Source organism: Physeter macrocephalus, chromosome 6, assembly GCF_002837175.3.
Source record: "Physeter macrocephalus isolate SW-GA chromosome 6, ASM283717v5, whole genome shotgun sequence".
NCBI lineage: Eukaryota > Metazoa > Chordata > Mammalia > Artiodactyla > Physeteridae > Physeter > Physeter macrocephalus.
In genome coordinates, this window is record NC_041219.1 from 7,913,945 (window position 1) to 7,931,987 (window position 18,043).

The window sequence follows — 18,043 nt, forward strand, 5'->3', positions numbered from 1 at the left end:
TTCCTTTTCCTTCCCACTTAGGAAGATTCTAGGGTTAGTGTCTCAACTATATTTATATGTGGCTAAATCACAGCCTCACATTTCCTTTACAATACAGTTGCCTGAACATCATTGCATCGTGACAACACATGATTGAAAAGCAGTGCATTTTATGAATGCCCTCACACACACAAGTGCACACACACAGTCATAACACATCAGAAAAAGCTCATTAACATAAAGTAAAATGTCTTAGGGATTCTGCATTGCTGATCTTTCTTGAATTATTTTCCTTGGAAAACTTTGAATTCATAGTTACCTAAAGGCTGAGGTTAGCTTGCCAGTAGCAGGTTTGAGAGATGAGAGCTAATGTCAGGGGATAGATGTTTTCTTTTACAAATAACACCGTTAGATATTGTTCTCCACCACCCACGCCCAAACTGCTACTCGACCTATGAAACAAATAGCACCACAACACAGATAACCCCAGGCTTCAGGTCTGTAATCTGACTGTGGCCATCGGCAGCCAGAAATGAGTTTCTTTCTAATCAGCCTTCCATCAGTCCCCAGTCACTCATATAAAGGAGCCTCGGGAGGGGAAGATTCACATTGCATTTTCTTCAGCACCAGGGCTCTGGGCAGCGTCCTGAGAGGTCCACTGGTCGCACGCCACTTCTCGCAATCTCCACCAGCGCTGCTACTGCCCCTCTAGTCCCCCCTGCTGCAGAGAGAGAAAATTACATCGGAATCCATGCAGCCGGCAATGATGATGTTTTCTAGTAAATACTGGGCAAGGAGAGGGCTTTCTCTGGATTCAGCAGTGCCCGAAGAGCATCAGCTGCTTGGCAGCTTAACAGTGAGTACTGAGTAGCTGGCACTCTCTAGAGGAGTGTTTTCTAGGGTAGCGATAGTTAGCCTTGCCATTTGGACACCTGCTGTAAACACCTCAATTCTTTCCTCTATCGTCTGTCTAACCTGCCTCCACTCTTCCTTCTCTCTCCCTAAAGTAAAGCGGGTGTCCTGATCGCTACGTGCCAAACTTCCTTTCCTCAAAGTTTATAAGTTGCAAGTAAAGAAGTTCCCGAACATTATGAATGAGAGGTTGTATTAAACCGACGTCTTATATCAAAACCAAAAAAAAGTGTGCAGAATTTTGAAAGGCCATTTGTTATGAGTCGGAACAGGGAGAAGAAATTAAATAGATTCCTATGGTTCCTGCAAGATTGTTGTGTCTCCTGTACCCCCTTCCATCTACAAAACCTGGTCTTTAAACACAAAGTAATCTTTTCTGTTTTTGTCTGTAGGTGCTGGTTATTGGAATAAGAGAAAGATCAGATTCCTCTCAAAAGTTTTCCTGTGTTCCTTATTACTCCATTATTTTCTGGTTTAACTGATGGAGTAATGAAAGCAATACACCACTTGTTTCAACGTTTAAGGCAGTTTCTGTGTTTAAATAATAACAGAATAAAAAAGTAATATTTGGCAGGATTTTAGATCCTGATATGGGGTAATAGTCATAGGATTTAATAAAAAAGATAGCGAGAGAAAAATGTATTCAGATTTCTAGTTATTAAAAATATTAAATGGGGCTTCCCTGGTGGCGCAGTGGTTGCGCGTCCGCCTGCCGATGCAGGGGAACCGGGTTCGCGCCCCGGTCCGGGAAGATCCCACATGCCGCGGAGCGGCTGGGCCCGTGAGCCATAAAAAAAAAAAAAAAAAAAAAAAAAAAAAAAAATTAAATGATATTTCATTACTGTCTACCAGAGTTTATCAACCAATTGCAATTTAGTCTGTATCATAGAAAAATCTGTTTTAGTATTGTAGCTCCGAATATGTGCCAGAGGGTTGTATTGTACTGGTATATTATTACTCCTAAAAATGTTGAAAAGTAATCAGGGCAAGTTTTGGGGAACTGTTTAAATCAATTTGCAAAAATGAGTCTAAAGACATACATAGGTTTTCTAACATTTAAATATCATGTATATTTGAATGCGATATTAAAATGAGGAATTCTGAAGCCATAATGAACTGCTAGAAGGAAAACTCAGAGTTATGGTTAATGTCTAATAATACTTTCATATAAAAAATGCTACTTAAATATATAAGATCTGTGGCAGATGTTGCAAGTACTACAACATTTGAGCTTTTAATGACTAAGCATACTGTCAAATGTCAATGCCTATATAAACGTCTTCTCTCCCTCAAGTCATAAATTATAAAATATTTATTTCTATGACATATAAATCTAGTGAGTGAGGCAATAGTAACTGTGTGAAAATAAAGCCAGTAGAGAAATCAGAGGAAGAAAATAGCAAAGCACTATTCACTGGGTTCCATATCAAATGTACATTTTTCAGTTTCGTGAGGAAGTAATAGATTGGAATGACTGCATTATATTACTCTCTGCCAGGGAGAAACTTCTGTTTGCCCAGTTCTTCATTTGCATATAAAGAACGCGAAAAAGTACACTCTAATTTGATTTGTCTGTTAAGTAAAAGTTTGCAGCTTTTTAATTGTGTATTTCTGGCAATATGATCTGAGTTTCTGGAATCTGCCATTTTTGTCTTTAGCCAATAGGACTAACAGTCATTACTTAGTCATGTATTATAATATTTGATTGGCCAATGAAGTGTGATCTTTTCCAGTTTCTCAGATTCTACTCTTGTCTCCTGATGATGAGCTTGTTCTTTCTTTTCTTTACTTTTTTCTTGTGGCTGAATTTTAATAGCCACTATTCAGATATCATCTGCTGACACAGATGGCCTTAACTGAGTACACTCTTTGTGGATACAAAGTGAATACACTCTTCTGCAGATAGATTCACATTGACAATGTGGATCTAATTACAGAATGTAAGGTGATCAATTTTAGTGCCTATGCTGACATATTTCAGAACAAAACGAATATTTTGTTTTTAAGATTTAATCGAAACAAAAATTATTGTGAAAAATATATGTTTAGTCTTAATTTTGTTATGTTTAGTAATTAATATAGCTTCTATATGATTCAGCTAGGCTAACAGATCAAATTTCATCCTGTAAAATAAACCTAGAAAGAAAGACAGGAATTATTTATACATGATACTTTATACTTTATGATGATCAGATTTTTGTTGCTATTAAAGTGAAGCAAGTATGATTCCCCTTTCATTTCAACCACTGGTGATATCTTTGAGCATTGGAAAATAGTGTCCCTGAGTAAATTAGACTTGTACTTAACGACAGAAAGTTATGAGTGACTTGGCAACTTCTCCTCGAGCTTGTGTGATTGCTGGGGCTTCCAGTGTATGAATGGAATGTCTGAAAAAGAATCTAGTTACAGAGAACTCTGGAATCCTAACGAATACTTTTGTGTGTGTGTTTCTACCTTCTTGAAGCTAAATAAAACTAACGCTGGCAAAAATGATGATAAAAAAGGCAACAAGGGAAGCAGCAAAAGTGACAGTGCTACCGAGAGCAGCAAGATGGCAGTTGTATTCTCCTTGAAAAATGAAGTTGGTGGATTGGTCAAAGCACTGAAACTCTTTCAGGTGAATGTAGAATATCATTATCTAACTTTAAAAGTGTCTGTGTGCCGGGTTACAAACTTGTCCTCTGTTACAAAATATTACTGAATCCATTTCTGGTTAATGTGTTGAAAGTTTCAAAGAAACCAAGCTTTATGAGGCTTTACAAGACGAGTTGGTCTGTCAAACAATGAAATAAGCAGATTCGTGGAAACCGTGTTTTATTAATTCAGTGTCAGCCTATTAGTAATTCTGCAGACTGTTGCCAGGTGAGGAAGTCAGTAATTAAAAAGTGTGAGCCTCACACCTGGAAATGCAAACACAAAAGCGGTCAAAGAGGATATCTTTAAACATCAAGAGCCTGCAGCCTGATTTGATTTGTTCATATTTGAATCGTGCACATGTCCTAGAGCACATTTATTGCATAAAATGAGATATATTAGTATAGGTACTCCGTATTCCCCGAAGCCTCATTGTTTCAAGAACTTAATGTGTCTTTTGTAAAGATGAGTCATTCTCCTTATATACGAGCTAGGGCTAGCTCTCTTTTTATCTGGTAGAAATGTAGTAGCCTTTTCCTAAGCCCAGGTGGGTGGTTAGTAACCTCAAGAAAGAGCCCCGTTGAGGGGGAGGTTATAAAAGGCCAGGAAAACTGTTGCCTTTTTGCCAGGGCACACCTGATGGCTCCCCTACCCTTCAGCAAGCACCTCCTTTGCCAGTGCATTTTGTCTGGGGGCACGGGCTGTCATTAGAGCTGTAGGATAGGGAGCCTAGCTCTGCATGGTGCCTTGGGCTGCTGGTGCAGTGGAAAGAGGGTTGGAATTGCAGGCAGAGGATTCAGACCTGTGATCTCCTGGCTTGGCTAATCACTAGCTGCTTCCTAGGTTCAATTGCTTCATTTGTAAAATAGCAATAATAATTCCCACCTAACAGGGTTGTTGTGATGAAATAATATGAGTGGAAGTGCTTTGTAAAGTGTACAGATATGAGGCATTATTGTGATGCCTCTTTGATGACCATAGAGGGGGAATTAGCAGCCTGTTTTTGCAAATATTTCCTTGTTCTCTTTTGACCTTGAAGAAAGGATCAGGCACCATAAAGAGTGGTAATGGAAATCTGGGGAAATATTTTATGCATAATTATATCATCCAGCACTGTCTCCATACAGTTCCCAAAGGCAGGGCAATTCAATTAGACAGCTGGGTGCAGTGGAAAAATCCCTGGAGAAGGAGTGAGCAGCCATGAGTTTTCACTGGGCCATCAGCTAGTCATGGGGTCTTAGTTACATCACTTAACCCATCTGGACCTCAGTTTCCTTGTCTAAAAATATCCACTTTGCTTCAACCAAAGGACATTGAAAGCCCAAAGTGACACAGTGTGTGAGAAGACTCTTGAACTTTGAACCTAATGTTAGTCTTACCTTTATTATCTGCCGATTTAGAAAATATGGCATTATTGCAAAAGTTATTAAAAACTGAAATAGAGCATTTAGTGTCCTGGTCAAAAGACTAGTTTCTTTATACAGAGAAGGATGCCATCAGATTTTATCTTAGTCTGGTACCGGAATCTACCTATCTGCTGCTGTGCTGAAAATTCTGAGGTCATCCAGGATTGTACTTGGAATTGTGCTGATAATCAGTGTACCATGGAGTGATGGGGAGGGATCTGCTTATTTGGGGGTGGGTTAGGGTGGAGAGGAGAACTTAGTCTTCAGTTAACTCAGGACAAAGGAAGACTATATCACTGGGAAAATTTAAACTTGAGATTTAAGTGTTAAATTGCTGCCCTTCTACGAACACCTTATTGTAAGGAGATTTTACCCATGAAATCCATCATGATAGTTGCAGCAACACATCCTTGGATGAAGCTAGCCTGGAGGTTGCTGAAAGAGAACAGTTACTAAGTGGTTCCATTAGGGGCTCTTCTTCTTCTTTTTCTTCTTCTTTTTTGCCTGCAGAGATCCTTTCTTCGCTACTTTTCTTGCTTTTTTTTTTTCCCCTACAATGGGGCCCCACTTTGGCCGAAACTTCAGTCATTTTCATATCACCTTCCCAGTTTCTGCCTCATTTGCCTGCTATTCATACTATTAATTATTTTTTCAAAGATTTTAAGCTTTATTTCAAAAAGAGATGTTATACTACCAGAAAATCAGGAGTTTGAGTTTGAGGTTTTTTGGGAAAATATATAAAAATAAATAAATAAATCTGGGGATTATATGACAATAAACTAATTTCCTCCCAAACAATCATGCATACCAGCAGTGGGATGTGGACTGCTCTGGGAAATGATAAAGTTCATAATTATCACACATTTTATAGGGCCCTTTCTATATCTTAATGTCCCCCCCTTGTTAAAAATGAGACAGGAAATCCTACACACAGTTACTATTCTTATTAATAGAGACAATGGTTGGAAAACATTTCCATCTTTTAGTCAAGCAAACGGTGAGAAGCTTGTCTTTTCCTCTTTTGTGGGCACTTGGTACCTTTTTGCTTACGAGTTGAACAAGAGCAGGCCCATGGCATCCCTTTTATTGTGCCCTGAAGGTGATTAAGAGATGCTGCTTATATTTCCACAGGAAAAACATGTCAACATGGTTCATATTGAGTCCAGGAAATCCCGGCGAAGAAGTTCGGAAGTTGAAATCTTTGTGGACTGTGAGTGTGGCAAAACGGAATTCAATGAGCTCATTCAGTCACTGAAATTTCAAACCACAATTGTGACGCTGAATCCGCCAGAGAACGTTTGGACAGAGGAAGAAGGCAAGGCCAGTTTTTGCTTGTCGGGTGATTTTGCAATCTGACAAATGTTGCAAAGGGGAAAATACAATCTGTGAGCTAATATTCTGAACCTGCACTGTGTTTCCAGCAGAGCTAGAGGATGTGCCCTGGTTTCCCCGGAAGATCTCTGAGTTAGACAAATGTTCTCACAGAGTTCTCATGTATGGTTCTGAGCTGGATGCCGATCACCCAGTAAGTGTGCAGTCAAATCCATTCCACATGTGCTCTTCCAGCTCCGCCCGTCTGCCAGGCAGTGTGCCGTATTCTGTGCTGTTAATGCTGTATTATAGAGCAATTTATTATTTATTCCCCATAACTGAGAGCAGACTTTTAAATGATAGTTTCCCTGTACATATGCGTTGGCTGGAAGCAGGTTAGAAGGATGGCATTTGCACCTAGCATTTATTTTTAGAAGGGTTGGAGAGAGGAGGAGGGTATAAACCTTGGAGAATATTTCCGTAGAATTAGACAGCCTGAAATATACTTGAAGATGGTGACCCCTGGAAAAACAATGAACTGAAATTCATCACCTCGTTGGGAAACTGGGGAGGACTAGGCATTATGGGCCTCAGTGAGAGCGTAAAATTCTCCTTGCTATTTTCCTTGATTGGAGGTAGTAAGGGGTAGAGTAATGTGGTGGACTTCAGTCTCAGTGGAAAGGCAGAGGGTGATAGAATAAGCCCTAATGGAAGATGCCTCTCTTTCCCCATCTACCCTGAATCTATTTATCGCCATCTCTCCTCTACTCCAATAAAAATGACCACCTTTAAAGAAATATGATATGTAGTAAGCATTTCCCATTATTCCCTCTCTCCCCCTTTACATCAGTTTTTATTTAATAAAAGAGGCCTGGAGCCTCTTTATGGTCGGAATGAAGTACAGTTAATAGTCTGGGAGAAGCAATCAATACACTCATTTGTTACAAGCAACTTTTTCCCCCCGGTGCCCCTTCTCTAAAAATGAGCATATTGAAGGGTGAAACCCAAGCAGATTGGTCATGCTTATAGGAGACTTTGTGGTCTGAGGGTAATGGTTTTCAGATATTCATTTTATTTAAATGGAGGATATCTGGAAATCTGATAGTGAGACTGTATGCTGTGGTTCTCTAAGTGTGGTCCTGGGACCAGCCACATCAGTATCACCTGGGAGCTGGTTTTAACAAGCCCACACTTCAGTTTGAGAACCATTGCTTTAAAGGAAACTGACAACTTCAACAAGAGGGAATTTCTCAGTCAGACCAGTCTTTTGGCATAAAATACAAATTCAAACCAATTCATAGCATACCATTCAAACAAATGGTCAAAAAAACCTAATTCAATTCCCTGATTTTCAAAAAGCTGCATTCGCTCAAAGAGACAGTGTGTTATATTTGCCAGCATAATTCCCAGCAGTTCACATGTAAGGCTCCTGAACTTTAGAAAAATACTCAAAAGTGTCTTTAATAATCATCCATTTGTTTATCTTCCCCTTCCCCACCTCAGAGGAGTCAGAATTAGCACAGAAGCCTGATTTAAGAGCTTAGCAGTAACAGGACTGCCCAGACACCAGCTGTTCATTTGCAGGATGACCTTGGGCAAGTTCCTTTACTTCTGCAACTCAAATTCTTTATGTAAAAAGTGGAAATAAAATGCTTATTGAGCTCAAAGGGGGTGTTTGAAAAGCCTAGTTGATAAAACAACCGGAAAGCATTTTGGCAAGAGTGAATGCTTAATTCCAGGAAAGGAAGCTCTGTATTAAATCATCCTGATCAATGCCTGGACAGTAAAGGATTTTTTGCTAACCTCTTATTTCCAAATGCTCCCCTTAGTCTAGTTTGGAAATTACTCAACCTGGAGAAGGGGGTCAGAACAACCACAGGAACCACTGACCTTGCTGTCAAAAAAATTTATTCTAATACCCAGCAAAATTTTCCTGGGCTTAATTTTGTTCCATTGCTCCTAATTACACCCACCTTATGATACCTTCTCTTATTTTCTATGCAGCCATGTGAAATAATTGCAAGTACTTAGCAATCTCCTACCTCACTCATCATTTTTTTTTTTACCGTATGTATTTCTTTTATAAGCACACCAAATATTCATTATGCACAATTTGATATTGGTAAGTTGGTGGTTTTTTATAAGTTATTATTTGATGAAGATAGAAAAAAGTTTCTAAGGAATTTTTGTGCTTGGGAATAATTCCAGTCCTAAGGCAGGGATTATTACGTTAGGATGGCACTCCTGTGGCTGAGATGGCTCAGAAGGGGCTTGGAATGTGTCAGGCTGCTGAGGCTCCCTAGAAAGGGTTAAACATGTAGGTCCGTCCATCTTAAACTTTAATGGACGAACAGATCACGTGGAGGATCTTTGCAAAATGCAGATGGGTGCACCTGAGATTCTGCATTTCTAGCGAGCTCCCAGTTGAGGCTTACAGTGGAGGTCTGCGGACCACTCTTTGAGTAGCAAGGATCTACACTGAGAGGGTCTTTCAAAGTGTGAGTCAACGTCCCTGCATAAGGTGCTTATTAAAAATGCAATATGTTAAGGCTCATCTGAACCCTGCTGAATCAGAACTTCCAGGGACGGACCCTGGAATCTGCATTTCAACAGATTTGCCAGAGATTCTGATGAACTCTAAAGTTTGAGAACTAATGTCCTAACTCAGTGATTTTCGGCCCTAGCTTTCCATTCAAATAATCTCTGGAGAACTAAAAAATTTCCTATGCCAGGGTCTCACCTCGGAGTGCTTAAATCAGAACCTCTGGGAATGTGTCCAGGTTTGGAGTGTTATTTAAAGCTCCGCAAATGATTCCAGTATTCCCCCAGGTTGACTTTCTGGGATAGCCAACGTACATTCAGCTGAGCACTTTTGGGTGCCAGCTGGGTCTTGATTTAAATCAAGTTCCTCTTGATTTAAATTGAGAGAGGAAGGGTGGTGTGCAGCAGATACTCTCTGAGTGCTGGTGTTGCCAGATTTAGCAAATAAAAATATAGGATGCCTAGTTAAATTTACATTTCACATAAACAACAAATTTTTTTTTAGTATAAGTATGCCCCAAATATTGCATGGGTGTTCTCTATTTTATCTGGTAACCTTATCCCTGGCATCAATTTAGAATGGCTGGCCAAGGAATGCTGTGTCTCTGTAATCGCTAGTGCAGCTAGCATCCCTGTCTTGTTTTGCCAGAGTCCACAGTTCAATGCTGGAAGCTCTGGTTCACCCATAACACTTGTGTAATCACCGCCACACTAGGCTGATGAGGCATGATGAGTAAATCACTCTCTTTCATGCCTGGAAATGGTGCAGGTGTTTGCCAAGGAGAGATACTCAAGATTCTTTGGGAAGCCCAGCAGATTACGGTACTGTTACCATGGTGTCCGGTTTGGCAGGAACCAGGGAACAGATGCTGAGCTTTTCACATAACTCTTTTCCTTTTGTCACGGGCTGCTTTCTTTTTGAGTAATCAAGGTGCTTGGAATTCTTGTTTACCACCACCGGGTTGCTTGGTGTGACTAGTGAGTGTTGAAATTCATACTTTCTAGCAACCATGTCTACCCTCGATGTCAGAAGACCTTTTCTCAGCTCACATACCCATTTGTAAAGGTGGTCACACATTTTGTAACTATGGTCACAAATTTTGCATATATACATTTGAAGGCTCCGCAAGCCTGCCTATGAACTCCAGTTTAAAAACTCCCAATCTGTAGCAGAAGAAAGAAAGTTCTAGCTTTAAGGGCGGGGGTACTTCACTTCTGCAGGGCCTTTGGGTGACCTCAGGGCACTCACTCTCTCCCTCTGTTAGTGACCTTTTGTCTTTCCTCAGAGAAAGGCTGTTGGCAATGGACGTTCTTTGTTTCTGCTCAGCATACAGTCCTGTGAAGATTTCTGACCTCAAGGCCAGTTCTCCTTCAGCTGGAAGAGAGAACAGAACGAGTTTCTCTGAGTTGAGGTTCCTCTTGAGCAGCCCCCTTGCGTGAGTGTCTGAGTGGACACTGGGTGAGCGGAGGTAGTCCAGGCCTTTGTGGGCCTGTCCCAGTTCTCCTCCCAGAGCCCAAGACCCCTGCAGCCTGTCTCCTTGCCTGGCCTCCCTTCTCAGACTGGTCAGCATATCCTGGATTCCCTTCAGGTTTTCAGGGGTTGCGCAGGAAAGAAGTTAAATTGAAACAACTCCTGCTGGGCTTCCAGCTGTCTGAAGAAACAACCCTGGAAAGAACTGATTGTCTGAAGGTACCTGAAGGAAAGGAAAATGGAAAGTCTGTTGACAAGAGGAGATTCTTGAGTAAACAAGGAAGTCCTCTTAGAAGGATTCCACTTGATGGGAGAATGGCAGACAGGATGTTTAATTTCCCAAGTGCATGATGATGGGTAAAATCTTGAACTTGGCTGAAGACTAGTCAGAGCCATAGGAACTCAGAGGGGAAAGGAGCTAGCCTGCTATCTTGCGTGGATCCCTTGTAATTGATTTTGCATTGTGCGGCTGTACTCATAACATACAGCGAAACCTCTTTATTCATCCTAATTTGGGGTGGTGATGCTTATTCTGAATGATAGAATTTTAATACATGTACACTTATTGGTAATTTACACAAAGCAATTAAATTTAGGTTCTTAGTGAAAAATCCATGTTAAAGGGACCTATTTTAATGAACAGATAAGATTAATTTGTAATTAAGATCAATTACATGTAAATGATACTTGAAAACCAAAGGATATTTTTCACAATGTCAATTTGCTTAACTAAACCGATCTGCCTACTTCATGGAAAGGTTAACTTTAGTCTGAATTCCCACACATCCCAAATTTAATGAGGTTTTACTGTAAGTACAATTCGCTTCTGCCTGTGTCATCAAGGTGGTTATCCAAGGAAAAAAATTTGCATTTGAATTGGATACTCAATAAACATCACAGTGATTTTTTTTTAGGTCTTCTGCAACTAATTTTTTTGGCAGTCTGTTAAATAACTTAATCTCTTTTCTGTTTAAGGGATTTAAAGACAATGTCTATCGACAGAGAAGGAAGTATTTTGTGGATGTAGCCATGGGTTATAAATAGTAAGTACCTGTGTAACTCTTTCCTGTGACTTGTTGCTGGCGAGTCAGGAAAAACACATGCTGTGTTAAACAGACCTGTCTTCTCTTCACTTTCACTTTTGCAGAAAGTAGACACGAACCATTTTAAACACTCACCAGCTCTGTAGGCTTTAAATGCCAACACGGACATTTGACATCCGGGATATAATTGTAAAATAATGAGAGTTGTGGGCCACATACCAAGTGCTACGTTTCCACCATTGTACTCATAGCTCAGCTAAGGCAAGGAGCCATTTTTGTACACTCTGCAGGGCCTGGAAAATGTATTTTAATTTTACTTTTTTGTTTTGTTTTGTTTTTGTGGTACGCGGGCCTCTCACTGTTGTGGCCTCTCCCGTCGCGGAGCACAGGCTCCGGACGCGCAGGCTCAGCGGCCATGGCTCACGGGCCCAGCCGCTTCGCGGCATGCGGGATCTTCCCGGACCGGGACACGGACCCGTGTCCCCTGCATCGGCAGGCGGACTCTCAACCACTGCGCCACCAGGGAAGCCCCTAATTTTACTTTTGACTTGACTTTTCAGTAACCCCCTTCCATGTCCGGCTTCCCCAGTGAGAGCAGAGGATTCAGCAAGAATGGTGAAAAGACTCATGTAAGCAGCCATAATAGAAATGTGTTTGCTTTACAGGAAAAGGGAAGCTTCCTATAAACTGGAGGGTTTATGGAAGAGTTTCATATCCAGCCTGGGATCAGTGCTGGGATGGAACTGGAGAGCCTCAGGACTGGGCTGAGGACTGTGCCTAGTGCGTGGTGCTAAGGGGCAGTGACAGGAGGTTTGGGACGGGCAACAATGCAGTGGTCGCGACCGCAGGCCACATCTAGAAAGCTGGGATGGATGTTAGAGCCCTGTTTATTCTGCTTACACTAATAAAACTTACAGACCATTGTAGCACAGTCGCTGTCTTTCCTTTGGTATGTGATCAACTACATGAATCTTCTGATCAGAACAAAATGTAAATCCATACCTGGGAGGGAAGTGTCTGTCTTATTCCAGTTGAGACTAGTGAGAATCTTGACTGTCCTGTAGGGCAAGTTTGTCTTTGGTGAGAATTTAGGACATTACGTGTGTTACAGCGGGTACCAGTGTTTGCTTTTTTTTTTTTTTTTTTTAAGGAATCTGACATATAGGTGCTTAAAGCAAAGTGAGAGGATTCCCAACCACACCTTTGATTGAGTCATTTGCTCATTTCTAACCTCCTTTGATGCTTTGTTGCTCTTCTCTTCCTCCTCCCAAGCCCCAGGCATCCTTCACTCTTTCTCCACCATGTTTATTAGCATGAAAGCCAAGATTCTTTGGCACACGCTTTTCCACGTGTGTCTACTCCAGTCCCATCTCCTCTGTTCCAAGCAGGTTCTCGACCCTCTTTAGACAACTGTGACTTTCTGCCCCCTCACAAATGTCAGCATGCTCACGGCTTGTCCTGGCCCGAGCCCAACCTCATGCCCCCTTTTTACCCTCAGCACCATCACTCACTAGCTCCATCTCCCAGTGTTTCCCAGGCAAATGCCAAGAGAGGACTCTGATAGGCCACATTCACTTTTTCACATCAGGCCCTGATAAATGGTTGTGAGCTTTAATACTGGTACCCCTTGGTTCACAGATCCTCCCTGTGGAATCAGGTCATATCTGCATAGATGGGTGTAGGCAGGACAGGCCTTTGGGGCATGACCTGCCTAGGACTTGGTAAAAGCGCAGTTCTTGGCAGAGACTTTCTCTTTAGATAAAACAGATAGATAAAAATGTATTTTGTACATAGATGCTATATGTAATGTATTATATATATAAGAACAAAATATGTACGTATGTACATAAAAGATTTTGTTAGCATGGTGATCAAGGGACTACCTCAAATATTAGTTATTTCTTCTTACTAGAGCCAAGAAACTGGACAAAGACAAGCTGATAATGTGGTGGCACTAATAAAACTGGTATGTATGAGTCAACCAGTTTCAAGGAGCATTGATAATGGGGGGGTCTTATGGTTTTAAAGAAAACAGACTTATGTGGAGAGGAGAGGAAAAGAGCATATAGTTAAAACGATGGAGGGTGAGGCCCTCAAAGTGTTAACACGAGTTTGCATTTGCCACTTTCCCTTAGCTAAAGCGTGAAATTGAGGTGTTGGTGTCTATGGAAGACAAAAGTAAAAACTGGAGGTTGGACGTGGTGGAGGTTTTATACAAAGGAGGGCTGCATGCAGGTAGAGCATTCCAGGATCTGGTCCCGGTTTGGAGGGGCCTGACTCTTAGTTCAGGAGGCTGAGGTAGGCAGGGCACCACCAATTCATCATTACACAGGGAGAAACTACTCTCACAGCACTCACAAAACTCCCCCTGTCATGACGCCAGAAAGGCCAAATTACACTTTACGGTGGACACAGAGTCAAAGCAAAGGGCGTTTAGCTAAGAGAGTTTGGAATCCGGGGACATTAACCCTCTCCCCTGGACAATGCTGACTACGTAGAATAACAAAGGGATTAAAACCTAGGGTTTTGGAGTCAGACAATGTGGGGTTCGAGTTGTAGCTCCACTACTTCCTAGCTGGGTGAGCAGCCTCACTCAGCCTCTCAGGTCCTCCATCTGGGACGTATGTCAGGATTACGAAAGAGAATGCATGTGCTGTGTTGAGCACGGAGATGGCACATGATTTGTGATCATAAGTGCCTGTTACTGCTATTACATCCTCTCCCTTTCCTCAGGCTGTCTTCAGTTTCCCGTTGATCTACCGGTTTATTCTTTAGCTATGTTAACGCCATTGTTTTTGCTCCACCTTAGCAAATACTATAGCTCAAACGTCCCTAGAAGTAATCCTTGAAAGGAAACTCCTCCAGTTTCTCATTTAAAGGCTGCTCATATACTGATACTTTTCGTGCTGACCAACCTCGCTGTTTATGGAGAGATTTCATAGAAAGCGATCGTATCCCCATTTGGGTGTGCGGGAAGCTGCCAAGATACTGAGAACAGATCGCCAGTTGCCTTAGGTGCTTCTTGTACGTGGACAGCGTGAGGAAAGTGCCTGCCAGGAATGGTTAACCCCGGAAAACACAAACCTAAGACTTGAGGAAAGTAGAGAGAAAAGGATCGTTCCTTAATGCCCCTCATGCCATCATTGCTGTGGCTTCTCTGAGTATGACCTTGAGAATGGATAAGGGCTGGCCATTGTGTGTGTGTGTGTGTGTGTGTGTGTGTGCGTGTGCGCGCGCGCGCGCACGCGCACATGCGCGTACAAGCTCATGCAATAGTGCTGGTGGGGTGGGGCACAGGTGCTCGCAAATCCCAAGTGGGTCTGAGCCACGGTCTCCAGGGTGTCATGCAGTAAGGAAGGTTTCCTTTTGGTTTAACAGAAAATAAAGATGCAATTTCTAATTGCAATACGTATTTTTCTAGTGCTGATGGCTTTCCAAGTGAGCAAAGGAAAAAGACATCAATACAATAATTACTTAAAATAAGCTCATTTGCGTGGCTTCGGGCAGCGTGCTGCGATCTGATTTTCCAAACCAAAGCTTGGAACCACTGTCTTGAAGAGAAGATGATCTGAAATTGGGGTGAAAAATCCAGCATGTGCCATCTCTGCAAATATAGTTTGGTAATACTAAAATTAGGGACTATTTGGACATGGGGAGAATAACTCAATTCCCTGTTGGTAATTCGTTCAGGTTTATGGGCACTGAGAAGAAGTCAAATATATGGTGGTGTATTTGGTGGTGGTGTTGTAGCAATTGGCAGGATGGAGTCTGAGGTGTCAAAAGATCAAGAGAAGGAAAAGAGAAATACAGAATAATGTATATTGAAACCACGGCCAAGAAGCCCTCTGGGGAATTCGTGTTGAACACTGTATTTTCTATGATAGTCTTGAGAGGATAAAGCAGGGGGAAAGATCAACACAAGCAGAGAAAAATGAAAAAAAATTCCACTCGATGATGGAAAAACAGCAGGCTCAAAGTCCGTGTTACCATGAAACCTAAAGGGGAGAGGGAGTGGGGACGTTCAGCATGCTGGGAACTGTCCATAGGTGCCACTCGGGGGAGTTTCTGATTGACAGCGCCGCCAAGAAACAGGATTGATTACCCAGAAGCCCGCAGACAGACCTGGGCAGCGGGGCCACGAGGGTCTGGAAGGCCTAACTGCCTGACCAGTAACAGCAGAGGAAACATTCATTAATGCAAATATCATTCTCCATAGCAGAGCTGAGAAGGAAGGCTGCGGATGGGGAGGGCACTGTTTCTAAAATAATCGGTGAGACAACGGGCAGATCACACCCCGTCCTCCTCCACCCAAATAAAAGAAATCCTAGTATAAACAGAAAAATAAGCCCCCCGTGATTAGACAGTGTGAAGGGCCTATAGACGTGCAGTTCAGATGAAATGGAAGTGCTTGGGGGCGGGGGACAGATGGCATGAGGAGGAAGAGAAAATTATGACTGTGATGGTGTAGCTGTTAGGTTTGTCTGAGACTCTCCAGTTCTCTGCCATTGGCACCTTCATATTTTAAGCCTGGCATTAGCTTTGCTACGTTTCTGTAGGCTTCACAATCGCTGTATTGTTGGGGAAGAAAACTCAGTAATATATATTTTTTCAACTGACTAGAAATAAACACCTTTTTCTTTGGGAGCTACTGTAATGATTATTCCTCAAAAATGGGCATGCATATTTAATTTAATTATATCTTTGATGGGGGTAACCGTAGTTATTTCAATCCATCTTACTGTCTTGGAAAGAGGCCCCGAGCTCTGACTTTAATTTTGCCACTCTTGTTTGCTTAAATTGAATATTACTGTGATTGTGTTTTGTTATGAATGTGTTTTCTTCTGGCTGAAATTGAGGTGGTATATGAATCTCATGTTCTTTTCATGGGGCTGCTTCCTCTTTGATTTATTATTTTGTTAGTCCATGGACTCTGAAATGTAAACAGGTAAATGCAAATATCAACGAGCAAGGTAAACAAGGGAGTTCCAACATATCAGAATTTGCTTAAAGTTGAAAAATTCCCTAATTTGCCAAGAAAACTCATTTGATTTCAGACTGAGGAATCCAAGTGATTCCTTAACATGGCTCAGCCTCAGTAAAATAGAGATAATAGTATCTCCTTTGTAAAATGGAGATAATAGTATCTCTTCTGCCTCTCCTGGGAGTGTTTTAAGGGTTAAATGAAATCAACGGAACATTGCTCTATGGTGTACTTTATTATTACCTTTATCAAAACAATAATGAAGGAATCTAGACCAAAAGCTTGGGGCTTACTCAGACCCCTGACCCACTTGGAGGGCTTATGTTGCTTTCTCCAGTTTCGTTTTGATCTGAGAGACAGTGTGTGGAGCGGTTAAGAGTGCAGAACTTGGAACTGGACTGCCTGGGGTGAATTCCACCTTCACCACTTACCAGCTGAGTGACGCCTGCAAATTATTTGTCTTCTGTACCTCAGTTTCCTTATCTGTAAAGTGGGGATAACTCTACCACTGCTCTATAGGATTGTTGTACGGATTAAATGAGCTCATATATCAACAGCACTTTGACCACTGCTCAGGAACTGCTGTATAAGTATTTGCTACTACTGCTACAATATTTTTCTCACTTCAACCCATCTCTGCTTTTTGTCTACCCTCATGCACCAGATCTTTTTATTACCCTTTGGTGAATACCCTTCTTCACTCCCCTTGGCCAAGGCTTTCTTTAAGCCCTGACTTCCGTCTGATTTTTGTACTGTATCATTCATTGCTGTATAACAAATGACCCCCAAATTGGGCAGCTTAAAACAACAAAGTTGTTATCTCACAAAGTTTCTGAGGGTCAGGAATTAAAGAGCAGCTTGGCTGGGTGGTTCTGCATGAGGGTTTCTCATGAGGCTGGAGTCAAAGTGTTGACCAGGCAAGCAGTCATCTAAAGGCTGGACGGGGGCTGGAAGATCTGCTTCCAGTATGGTTATTCACATGGCTGTTGGCAGGAGGTCACAGTTTCTTGCCTGAGTGTCCTTAAGATATGGCAGCTGGCTTCCTCCAAATCAAGTGGTCCAAAAGAGAACAGGGCAGAATCCACCATGCTCTTTATAACCTAGCCTCAGAAGTGACTTACCATCACTCCTGATATACTCTGTTGGTTTCATAGCCCAGCTCTGATACACTGCAGGAGGGGACTTCACACAGGCATTGATACCAGGAGGGTAGGGTTCATTGGGGACTGTCTTGGAGGCTGGCTACCAAATACATTTAAATTGTGTTTAATTTTATTTCTTTAAGACCCTCCCTAACTGCTCTACCACAGTGGGTACTAATGCATTTTCTGCAGAACTAATTCTCATGAAAGCAGAGGTAGCATGGTGTAGTGGAACATGTGGCAGAATGTATAGGCTTTGGAGCTAAACAGAACTGGGTTTGAATTCCTGCTCCATCACTTACAAGCTCTGTAGCTATGAGCACTGACCTAGTCTCTGGGTCTCAGTGCCCTCATCTTAAAATAGGCACAATATCTACCTTGTATGGTTGGGAGGATTATCAGTGATTACAGGGCTGATTGGTACAAACTGGTGTTGAATCTGTGATAGATATGATTATTATTATCAAGTGTTAAGCAGCTGATGGTTCCTCGATTCCATGTAATCATCTGTTAAGCTCACCTAAAATGAACAAAGTACCTTAAGGAGTGAACGAATTAGGGAATTTCAGGCTCCACGATGGAATGGGTTAAAGGAGCTTTTAAAAAAATATGCGGGGTGTGTG

The 18,043-nt window shown here is 41.8% G+C and overlaps 1 protein-coding gene across 1 annotated transcript in view; it reads left to right on the forward strand.

Annotated features, from left to right (window-relative positions):
* Window positions 1–474: 474 nt before the first annotated feature.
* The window catches only part of TPH2 (tryptophan hydroxylase 2), an 88,763-nt gene continuing 71,194 nt past the window's right edge, over window positions 475–18,043 (forward strand). Inside the window, exons 1-5 of the mRNA XM_024122934.2 lie at window positions 475–834; window positions 3,337–3,508; window positions 6,063–6,255; window positions 6,356–6,456; window positions 11,230–11,297. Of these exons, the coding sequence (XP_023978702.2) occupies window positions 731–834; window positions 3,337–3,508; window positions 6,063–6,255; window positions 6,356–6,456; window positions 11,230–11,297 (638 nt within the window). The 5' untranslated portion in view covers window positions 475–730. The remainder of the gene's footprint in view (window positions 835–3,336; window positions 3,509–6,062; window positions 6,256–6,355; window positions 6,457–11,229; window positions 11,298–18,043) is intronic.